This window comes from Protobothrops mucrosquamatus, unplaced genomic scaffold (assembly GCF_001527695.2).
Source record: "Protobothrops mucrosquamatus isolate PMUCROS unplaced genomic scaffold, P.Mucros_1.0 scaffold2527, whole genome shotgun sequence".
Taxonomy (NCBI): Eukaryota; Metazoa; Chordata; class Lepidosauria; order Squamata; family Viperidae; genus Protobothrops; species Protobothrops mucrosquamatus.
The window spans coordinates 125,535-137,888 of NW_015388589.1; the positions used below are offsets into that span (position 1 = coordinate 125,535).

At 35.9% G+C, this 12,354-nt stretch overlaps 1 protein-coding gene across 2 annotated transcripts in view; it reads right to left on the reverse strand.

Annotated features, from left to right (window-relative positions):
* Positions 1-651: 651 nt before the first annotated feature.
* EPB41L2 (erythrocyte membrane protein band 4.1 like 2) overlaps positions 652-12,354 on the reverse strand; it is a gene marked incomplete at its 5' end in the record, with an annotated part of 35,558 nt that continues 23,855 nt past the window's right edge. Inside the window, 7 exon segments of one of the 2 annotated variants that reach the window (XM_015825173.1) lie at positions 652-2,043; positions 3,861-3,966; positions 6,228-6,308; positions 8,510-8,602; positions 9,603-9,725; positions 10,849-11,394; positions 11,620-11,673. In XM_015825173.1, the coding sequence (XP_015680659.1) occupies positions 3,862-3,966; positions 6,228-6,308; positions 8,510-8,602; positions 9,603-9,725; positions 10,849-11,394; positions 11,620-11,673 (1,002 nt within the window). In that variant the 3' untranslated portion in view covers positions 652-2,043; position 3,861. 2 annotated transcript variants of the gene reach the window in all.

The window sequence follows — 12,354 nt, forward strand, 5'->3', positions numbered from 1 at the left end:
ACAATTCTTCTTTAGTCACCAATTATTTTATTTATAAAAATAGGACCTTTCATGGAAATAAAATGGTACAAACCCTACCTAACACTCACCATAAAGCATCAATATTTTCAACAAGTCCACTGCAGGTTTGGGATCTGAGAATGGAAATCAGAGGTAGTGTCATCAGCACACTACTGACATTTCAGTCCAAATTGTTTAGCTTTGTGTAAACGCCGAAAAGCATAAGAGCCACAAAGGAAGTTTATAGAATCCAAATTATCATCAAAGGCCATAGAGTGGGCCACAACTCCATTTCCCCACTTCTCTGACTGATCCTCTGAGAGTCAGAAAAACATTTTCTCTAAACATGAGAAAGGAGAAAAGCAAAGCACTCGAGAGATGTGTTTAAGTATATAACAGGGGTAGGCAACCTTGGCTCTTTTATGACTTGAGGAATTCAACTCCCAGAATACTATGCTGGCTCAGGAATTCTGGGAGTTGAAGTCCACGAGTCATAAAACAGCCAAGGTTGCCTACCCTTGGTATATAAGAATATGTTCCTAGGAAGTTTTTTTTTAATCCCAGCACAATATAAGCACTAAGTTATGCTGATAGGTTTACATTATTTTCAGTGTCAAATATTAAAGGCAGCGAAACATTTAGAGAATAAAGAAACTTTATTTTATAACAGTATTATGAAGCAAAATATCACTTAATACAACTTCAAGCTGCTATAAATTTAATATGGCATCTTAACTATACAGTTCATATGGCGAACAATGGCGAACAATGGAGAAAGTTAACAGGTTTTCATAGAGACCTCCTCAGTAGCAGGCACCATTGATAATGGGCTGAGGCCATAGCCTTGGTTCCTTCTGGTCCTCAAAACCTGTTCCTATTATTAGGCAAGCTACTTAAACAACAACAACTGCTCAACAAATGTCAGTTATATAACAGGAGTTAATGAGTTTTTATTAGGGCTGGGCAGCACTTAAGATTCAAAGACAAAAAGGCACTTCAAAGAGTCCAAGGGAGACCATCTGTGGTACTGGACTGCAACTGCTTAAGTGAGATATGTCTATTCCTGGGATCGCACAGACAAACCTATGGAAAACTTCTGCTTTGTTTAACGAGTTGCCGAGAAATTCTGCATGCTGCTTTCCGTGTGTGCTCTGAAACACTTTCTGCATTTGAATCAGAAGCACTGCCAGCCCTGTTTTTAGGCAAAGCAAGCTTTCAGCAGATGCATTTATATAATGGAAGTATCTGACATTTAGCGTATTAAGAGAAAAGCATTAGGTTTTAAGCTGCCTAAATTTGCTGGAAGGACAGAGCAAAGTCCTTCCAACTCTGGAATGTTGCAGACCATAGTAGGTCTCTTTGAAGAGACTAGCTGAGGACAGTGAAGTGCAAACAAAAGGCTACTTGAACAGTGGTTGGTCAGTAGAAATATTTTTTATAACTAAAAAAAATCACTTCTATATGATACCAGCACCAGTTCCCTCACAAAATAGATCATCAGAATAAACAGAAAAATTTTATATAGGAATCTATATAAAATCATACAAGTTTTCAGTTTACTTTCCCTGCCAAACTATAAGAACATTTTGTATTTTTTTTAATAAAAAGAATATTTTTATTGTATCATTTGATATTTATCTGAAAAAGTAAAAATTTTTCCAGTAAGTCTTTGAGATATTTTGAAAAGCATATATCTAAATTAGTCAGGTTTTTTTTTCCCCCTGCATAATAAAACTGCTCAAGTAAACAGTGCTTTCTAAATATATTTGCTTACTTTCATGCAATCAAGAAATCAGTTATACAAAAATAGCAGGGAATTGAACAAAAAAAAATTCTCTAAGGCTCATTAAAAAAAATAATCCAAGAAGTTAAACATCGGTTATAAAAAAAAAAAGACATACATGAGAAACTGTAAAGTTGGTAATTCGGTTTGGAGAAGTTTGGTCCCTGTGGTGAGGCTTGGTATATTCAGTGAAAGACTGGCTGGGATATCAACTTGGAATTATTTAAGTTCTTCATAGTCTCAAAGCATTCTTCATAAATCTAATGAAGCAAGCAATTTAATGCAATTATTGTTATAAATCTTAAATTATATTAAAACATTTTTTTACTAAATTGCCTTTTTTCCTCTTTTGAAAACAGTTTTCCTTTTCAAAGCCTCATGCTACATTTTTCAGATAAATTTCAGACTTTCTATAACTAATTGTTCCAACCACCATTAAGCTGGAGATGGACAGATCCTACTACTTTATTCTATAATTATAACGAACAATGTTATACTTAGAGTGTAGAACCCAAACCCAGCTATTATTAAAAATCCTTATATGTTTATCTTTAGATAAACATAACTTCTACTTCTGGAAACATCTCCTGTTTGTTTTATTTATTTTTTAGATTTATTTGCTGCCCATATGGCCTCAAGTTATTGAAGCAACCACTAGTCAAAAGATAATTTTTTTCTTACTATCATTACCAATGTATCGCAAAATAGAAGCATTACATAATTTTTAAAGTAGGCGTGCCCAGCTCTGCCTGTCTTAATGTTGGAGACAAAGTCAGATATTACATGCTACTACCTCTCTTCCACATCTGGCTAGCTTTGGAAAAGCTGTGGTGTGGAGCAGAGACTTGATTTCTGCCAACGTAGGCCACAAATTGCTTTGAAATCTGTGAATCTCTCAAGGTACTGTCACACTAATCCACAATTCTAAGGGCAGGAATATAACTGATACTTCCCTGATATCCAAATACAGTTGTGACTTCAAGGCAGGATCAAGAGCTTTTTACTACTTAATTTACAGTAAAGTCATTCATCAGAACAGGATGCAAGAGAGAATGCTTGGCCTCCGTTATGCAGAAATATGGTAATATTTTTTTTTTGTATTATCTACATTAAAATTCAAGGCTTGTAATTTTGAAAACACAAGGTTACCATAAAGCTCCAAGTTTCCATCAAGATCACTGATAATGCTGGAATATACTGTTCTAGCTTGTAAATATTCAGTCTGATATGTCAAAAATCATTTGAAAATCCATATTGTTATTAATTCACCTAAAACATTTACATGGCATTTTTTAAAAAGCATGTTGTTGAATATAACACAAAACTTTCTTACCATACTTGATTGGTTTTTTTTTTTAAAAAAAAATGTTGAATACCATTTGGGAGTTAGCTCCAAAAGTTTCCAAGCTGTGTGACAAATAGTCATATATAGGAAAACCTGCCTAGTTATTATTAAAAGGGCCTGTGTGGCTTTCACACAAAGAATGATGCTTTCTAAGAACCGTGTTATTTAGGATGATAATAAAAACATTCTTTCACCAAATGTTTGTTAATTATTCTAATGAATATTTTAAAGGAATTATTTTACATTTTTATATTTTTTTTGTTGTGAATGTTGGAGTAAACAAGTGGAGTATAATGATACATATAATGTGTCACTGATATATATGTATCAGTGATATATATAGCTTAAGTAGGCTTTAAATCTTCCTGGATAAGGAAAACAAAAATTGTTGTATGTTGGAACAGAAGATTGCATTAGATCTTCATACACAAATATTTAATATACCACCAGGTGGTATCTTGACAGTATTCTCAATAGACAGGTATCCTTTTTGCCATTTCTCCATGTCCTTTCCTTTTTTTCTCCTGTACTCTTGTTTTCTGAACCATTCTTTAAAAAACAAAAACAAAATGGAAGAATAAAATCACTGCAAAATTCCACAAGGAATATTCAAGTTGAGGTTTTCATGTGGTTGGTATCAACAATCAGCACTTCTAAAGCCATTATGGAGAAATTCTCCTACAATTATTCCATCAAGTATTGTTGTATACATTATGGGCTGAAGATTCATACCTTAATGGCCTTCTTCTTCAAGTTCACTTTCCTTATGCACCACTACTCTTGTTACGGACATGTCAGGGTGCTGTTCTTTGGCTTCTTTAATGGCTTGCGCCAATGCCTGCAATGCCAGAAAAATGGAATAACTATGGCAAATTAAAATTAAACAGAGTTTAATGTGTAATGGCTAGCAAAGCTCTTAATGCTAATCTTCCTGGAACAATTTGAATTAAATATTAAACCAAGCATATCATTTCCGTAATAAAACAATCAACTATAAAAGAAGAAAACTTTTAAAGTGTTATATTTGAAAGCTAATAAATACATTTACAAATTTGTTTGAATGATATCAAGTAAAGTATTAAAATTTGTAGAAAGCTTGTTAAAGTAAGGATTCTTTTTCATGTTTTGTTTTGTAAGGGTACTGAAGACTACTCAGTATAGCATATGTAGTGTATGTATGCTAAAGCAATTGTTTTCTTTTAGTCTCCAATATGCCTTGTTCTAATATTTAGCCCATTTTTCCCTCCCTGAGCTGATCTACAATCTCAGACTAATGAAACACAATTTAGAAAACAAATGGCAATTGGAAGAGTTAAATATTTCCTTCTTGTTCATCATTTCCATTCTACAATTTTGTCTCTCCAATTTGTGCTAATGTGGTAACTGCAGAATTTGGAAAATCCATTGCCAGAACACTAGGCAGTAATTTTACTCTACAATTTTACTTGTTGATGTGGAAGAGGTCAGCAATCTCGATAGAATCCCTAACCCTAAGCCAAAATTAATACCTGCTTTCTATATATAGTTACCCTAAACTTCAGTTGAAAAATATGCAAAAACAAACCCTAAGGAACCGCACGAAGAAATGTACAAAGACATTTTTTTTCTCTGCCTGACATTTCTTTAGTAGTATTTTTTTCAGAATGTATGGAAACAAAAAGAATACTACTGTATAAAAAAAAGATTCTAATTTAAAGGTCTACACAGAAACAATGATAGGTATACTACTGAAAAAAGCACCCATGTATTTTACACACAAAAAAATCAACATTTATGGATTAGTTTCAAGCAAATTCATAGGTACCACTGCAGGATTACTTTAGGACAGTGTTTTTCAACCTTGACAATTTTAAGGCATGTGGACTTCAACTCCCAGAATTCCACAGCCAGCATTGCTGGCTGTGGAATTCTGGGAGTTGAAGTCCACATGCCTTAAAATTGTCAAGGTTGAGAAACACTGCTTTAGGATGTCATAATTGTTGTGATTCTTCGTCAGCCAGTGGACACGGCAGATGAGTCTGAGGAATCAGAGGAGGAGGAGGAGGGGCCTGGAGTGCCATCAAAGTCAGAGGAAGGCTCTGATGAGCCCCAAGACTTACAGTCTGACGAGGAGCCTGGCCCCTCCACTCGTGCTCTGGCTGAGACACAACTGTGCTGGGAGGTTGAGTTGGACTGTGAGGACTCACAGCTGGAAGACATCAGGGATGCTTGCAAACACCGACAGGCAACAAGAGTTGGACAGAGGAATGCAATGGGGTGACTCCAAAGGCAAAGGAGAAGGCATTAGAAAGCCACACCTTGGGTTGCATAATAAAAGGGAAGGTGTGGGAGGTGCTGGTTGCTGAAGGCAACCGTTTGTGAAGGACTCAAGTTTCATGGAATCGTTGTTTTGTTTGCCTCTGCCTTTGGACAATTTTCTGTTTGGAAGAAAGCAAGTGACTTGTGTTTTGTTTGCCTTTGCTTTTGGTCATTTTGTAGGTCTGTAAATAATACTAAAAGGGGTTTGTTTCCTTCGGTTCCAGCCTGCTTGTTGGAAGAGGGGTTTCTCCTTGTGAATTTAACAAGGACTCACGTAGGCTGGGACAGAACAATAATTTTATAGACTCCTAAATAGAGATGATACATTTAATTTTATTAAAACAAACATGTTGTCTGACTTTTTCAAATTCCCCAACCGTACTGAGCATGTGTTGGGAAGAATATCCCTAATGCTAAGCAGCTCTGCCATTTCATTTCAAGTTTCAAGGAGAGATTGAACTTGTCACATACATCCAAATCTCAAATTAAATTTATTTAGAGGCCTTGATACATTATCATTAAGAAATTAAAATTAAATTATGGTTAGATTTATTTATGAAGAGTTTAATAAGGACATACTATGAGTTTAATGAACATTTTTTTTTGCTTTTATCTACAATAATCAATCTTTTTGTATATAAAGCATTTTGCAAATTAAATAATTTAACTATTGTTCATTTTATCACTAGTTCCAATTCTTACACCTTATACATATTCTTAAATCTTCCTTCTCTCCATGTATAATTCCCTCATTATAGAACATATATAATTCTCTCATTATAAGCATTCATTTTGTCTCACCTCATCATGATCAAGATCTGTATCTCCCGTGATAACAATCCGCTTTTCAATTCTGGTTTCTGACACACCACCTTTTACCATCTACAGGTTTCACCAGAAAAGGATTATTTAATCTTATAATACTGTGAATTTACTTGACAAATATTGCAATGAAAAAGAAATTCAACAGAAGCTGCAACACACACTTAAAATAGAATTGGAATAAAGAGGGAAAAGCTAATGCACTGTCACTTCTAGATTAATATTCCTGCTATCTAGAACTGTTTCTGCTACAGGTGCATTTTATTGATAACTGCAATCATTCCTAACCTCTCTTCAGCACACCCTCCTCTGAATGCATCATATTGGGAAAAAAGATGCTAGAGAATTGTTAATGGTACAAGAAAGAAAATAACTGGAAACACAATTAAAAGATATGTCCAGTTGAAAAAGGGTTGGAACCATTTTGATATTCTACCAGCCCTTCATTAAGAAAAACAGGATTCAAAATGCAAATTAAAATAGTTCTTGCCTAGAAAGTTTAACTGAGCCAAAATCAGTGCATCCAACACTTCTCTGTCTTCACTAGCCAAGTAAAGGGAGGCCTCAGAGATGAAGAAATAAATATAGGTTTTTGCCTCCATCCCAACGACTCATGGCTATTAATTTGTTTGCTGGCTTAATTTGATTCATATTTTTATCAGTGAGGGAGAAGGGAGCAGTATTCTGTTCAAAGGTGAGCATGAAACCCTTTCTGAGAAGGAAACCAATAAAGGAGGGGGCCTGGGGATAGATTTGGCTCTTGAGCTATATCAGTGATGGCGAACCTATGGCACGGTGCCAGAGGCGGCACTCGGAGCCCTCTCTGTGGGCACACGTGCTGTTGCCCCAGCCTCGCCTCCCCCCACGACCCCCTCCTCTCCAGCAGCCCCCCTGAAGGAGAGTCACCCCTGAGCATGGCCCAAGCGGAGCAGCGCAGCCAAAGACATGGCAGCCAGACAGCGTAGACAAGACTCTGCCCTCACACTCCATTGTGCAGTTGATGTTGCAGGGCGCGGGCAGAGGGCGTGACTGCCATAGCGCTGCTGGGCTGCCTGGGCGATCTGTGGTGGGCCCTGAGGCGGTGAGTAGCCCTGCGGGTAGGCGGGGTGGGGGCGGAGCGGGGGTGGGGCCAGTTTTTGGGCACTCAGTCTCTAAAAGGTTCACCATCACTGAGCTATATATTCTATTCCCTATGCTAGGTTAGAAAAGACTTCTTCTACCAGTTGCCTGCCTTTTATTACATTATTTGGAAATTAACATTTTTAGAAAGTCCACAAGCAATAAAATAGTGGAGGGGGGAGGAGAGGCAGAAAAATTAATCTAGTCTACATTTAAGATAATCAGCAAAATCCCACTGTTGAAGAGCTTTGGAATACTCTTCTGTAAATTTTTGATTGGCTGCAAGTTTTACAGTATTTTTATCAACTGCTCTATAGGAGCATGGTGGCTCACATGGTTAGGATGCTGGATTGGAGATTAGCAGGCCTGAGTTCAAGACCCAAGTGCTGCTATGGGGCAGGTGAGCTCCTGTTCTTTGCTCCTTTCCTGCCAGGGACAGGAAAGGAACCTCCAAGTGGGCATCCTGCAGGCAATCGTGATATCACTGGTTAATCCTTTCAATCCAGAAGTGCCTCGATCCTTCTGATACAAGAGCAATGCGATCAACTGCTCTGTTGATCATTAAATATTATTTCACTTTTATTTCTGACATAGGATCATACTTTTATTATTAAAGTATGTTACTTTAATAATTTTATTGTGTAGTACCTAGAAGTATTTGCTAAAATATTAAAAAGGGAAAAGCCTTTGCAAGAACTATGTTTCTTAGCATAGAGTAACACACAAAACTATAAAGAACTTTATAAAACTAGTATTCATGTATGAGAAGCCAACTACAAAAGCCACCTCTAACCAAACCAATTACAAGTAAAATAAATATTCCTTGGGGGAGTGTAACCATATCACAACAGGGACAAATGCTGATGTACATGAACAGACTTGATTACTTTGGTTTCACTCATCCTCTCAATAGCACATCTAAAGCAACTTTTATGCCTTATTTATATGGACATGCAAATATGGCCTCCAACTCTGGGGTTAGGAAAAGGATAAGGACCATTATGAAGATGCCCCCACAGCAGGAGGAATCAAATAGAAGCAATTGAACTTGTTTATATAAACCAGAATTATAAAGCTTAAAGATTTAAGAAAAAAGCTGAGTGATAAAAGCTTCAAGCTCTAAATTATTTCTTTTCTCCTACCTTAGTAATATGTGTGGTTGTGGTAGTAGAGACAGATTCCGATGTGATTGTCTGCGCACTCAACAACATACCAGCGTCACCACCATCATCAAACTACATAGGCAAAGAGCAAATACTGATTAAAAATTAAATAAAAACACAAATTTATTATTTTTTTTAAGCAGAAGCAACCTTGTAAGAAATCAAATGCTGCCTCTCATCAACTAGATTGTATTCGAGCACTGTGTCTGCTTATATCCTGATTATGAAAGCAATGCCATTTCTTCTTTGTTTGTGACCTGAGCAGTAAACAGTATGATTTTCGGACAGAAAAGTATCCAATTCCAATCCATTTCAATTTGCTGATGCCTAACATATCAATGTGTAATCGATTCATTTCATCTTTCATTATGTTGAGCTTTTTCATGTTTGTGCTTCTTCTATTTCATGATCCTTCAATAATTCTCTTTGCAGAGAATTCAGATACTATTTCCTGTTAGGCAAAATCAGTGACTAGTTGTCCCAAAGACTTGAATCTAGCAGTGTCATTGAGCAACATAAGTACTCCAAAATACCATCAACAAATACTCCTGGCATACACAATGGACATTCTTTGTCCATGCCTCCCAGGAACATCCCACCACTACCACTATCACCACAATGAGGCAGCATAGCATGGATTTGAGGAGGAACAATTCTTCAGAAGAGTTCAATTTGTTAGAGAACAGAACAATATTGTCTTGTGGTGAGGATATATGAAGAGGTAAGCTCTTACAGTGAGTAATATGACATTAGAAATGTAAAGACAGGCTTGTGACAGGGCTTACAGGCAGGACAGTAACTTATTCATGTTGCAAATGTACTAGGCATCCTGATTTGTTTAGGCAGGCTAATGCAGTGTATGGAAGAAATCCGTATACCTTATCATCCTGTTATCTCTATAGGATCAAAAGGAATTATTTCTCTCAATCATTTGGAAAGTACTGTATATGGAAAGGAAGCCATGATTGTTGTGATCATGATTGTTATGATTCATATCTTCTTAAATTCTCATCTAGATAGGTAGCACGATCCCTTTCATTAAACATAGCTATTTTAATTTAAACATTTGTACCTGAGGAGATTCATAGGTGATCGTTTTAGTCTCTGTCTGAACAATTGGGACTTCTTTGGTGGATATTTCAGTTCTTTGTGAAGCATCTGAAATCGTCACCATCTCAGTTTTAATAAGTGGAGGCTAGTGTTCAGAAAATACAGAAGACTATATTCAAAAGTCATGAAACAGTAAAGTACACAATATGCAGACTACAATCGAGCTTGATGTGAGAAAATAATGGTTATTGTAAAGGTAAGTTCAATTTTCTAAAGTCAAATCTTAATACCAGGTACACAATTCTAACAAACAATAGCATCAATAACCTACCTATAGAGCATTTTCAAACTATATTAGTAGATATTCTATTCTGTATTAAAGGATGTTAACAGATTAAGGAAAAACGATGTCTAAGCCCTTTAAATATGCAACTCCAAAAATATCTTAAACAGGTATGATGAACAGAATAAATCAGGCATTGTTTGGCTTCTCAATATACCAGTGATGCCTGACGAGGAATGGTCAAGTAAAATTTACTAAAGATGAAAGTCAGTTATGAATCTATGCTACTTAATCCCTGCCTCTCCATACACCCAGATTTAACTGATTGGCACTATTATTTTTTTGACAAGAATGCTCACTAAATCTATCATGTACACTAGGATACTTTTAAGTTGTTTTATTCCCTATCATTCACTATAATCTGACTGTATATTTTGGACACAGAAAACTTTGATTTATCATCTATCATAATAATGTCTTTATATACCTGCCTAGATAATATAAAAGAATGAGAAGTGTAAATGCAAAGGCTTTTGGCAAACAGCAGTAATCTGATAATTAATACATCCAATGATGCTTTATGAAGTACAAATATCCATGTATGAATGTAGTGACATTGTGCCAAGCTCTAGACGGTAAATTTTCACAAATGTTTACAAAATCTTGTGTTCTAAGAGATAAATATCATATTGAACATGCTGGCTGTTTTTGCCATACACATTACAAAATTTCATATTTTGTCATGAGAGACCGATCAACTAAATGCTCGAAGACTCATAAAGCATGCAAACAGAAGAGGAACATGAGAAACTTAAATAATAAAAAAGATGATATTATCCTAGACAAATTCCTTCTGAGAGAAATGAAAAATTTGATTCCCCCACTCTGCAATATTATGAAATCTGAATAAGATAGAGAAGAAAGGCAGAAATATTTGACCCTATGATGAAGACACCTCCGGGTCACTTCCTCTTCTACCATTTACCTCTGAGCAACAAATTAATTGTGGTGAAACATCAATGTCAATATGTGATGCTTCTCCATTTAGTTTGGGTAGATCTTCTTCCTTTTCTTCTTTTAGGCCTTCATCATCCAATTTTCTTAACTCTGACTTTTCTGATGTCTTTGTGGAAGCTTCATTTGTCTGGACCAGAGCTTCAGTCGACTGCTTGTGCTCAATTGCTATTTGAATTGGACTGACTTCTTCTGAAAATTTAACACAAACTTCTGCTGCTGAGCTCTCTTCTTCCTCTTTGGTAGTTTCATTTTCTTCCAATTCTTCTTTTATAGTATCTTCTATAATCTGCTGGTGTGGCTGATACTCTCCTACTTCATCTTCATTCTCACTACTGCTGCTATTGGATGACAGTGATGAAGAGTCTTTTTTTGCTAGGTGTTCCATCTTCTGACTTTCCCCACTACCACAGACAAATGGCATTTTCCCCCTGTTGGTATCGTCTGTGACTACTGCCTCTGCTATCCCAACCTCTGCCTGTTTCTTCTCCACTATGTCCAGAGTCTCATGTGAACTCTGCACAAAACAAATGGGTGAGAAAAAACAAAAAGTAGAACATATGAATAAACAAAACAACAAACATAAAACTAAAGGATGGGTGGTTTGGGTCATATGAAGAGCAAAGATGATTTGCAATTGTTAAATGAAGAAAAAAAACACAACAATAACAAACAAAGAAAAGACAAAAGAAGATTTTGAAATGTAAAAAGCTCTCAATGGACTATGGCAAAATAGTAGAACCTGAATAGTCCTGCTGGTTCCAATAGAAGGGTCTTCCGTTTGGAAAGTAAATTTCTGTGAAACAAAATGCAATTGGAAGATATATAAATACATTTTAACACTCACTGACACAAACATCTGCCTTTACATTTTACAACAGCACAGATGGGCTGATTATACACTCATACATTTCTGGGGTAATTTTGTTAGATCACAAACAACAACATTGAAAATATAAAAATACTTGGACTGGTAACTCTACCAGGGCCTGCCTGCCTTCCTGCCTCCCTCCCTCTCTCTCTCTCACACACACACACACACACACAAATATTGGTACTAAAATGCTATTATGAAATTTGTCCATAAAGATACGCATCAGGTGAAGGAGTTTATTTAATAATGGAAGTATAAAGCAATATTACTAGAACATAGTAACGATTTCCTGCTATATAGAAACTGACATTAACTGTTAACATTTAGCATCTTTTACTATGCCATAGGTCCTACGGTATAGACAAATTAGTTTAACAGAGCTTAAAAGCTGAATGATAGAGATATGAATAAATAAGAAAATGGTATTTTTGTTCAATTAAACGTAGCACAGCATGTGTGACATAATAGGGAATTTTGGTTTTAACAAGTATAAAGTTTGACATTCATAGGTTTTTTTCAATGCATTATATGTGTGTGTGTGTATCCATGTACATACACAAATAGTGAAAAGAAGTTTTAAGATCTAGCTCCAAGAAACATATA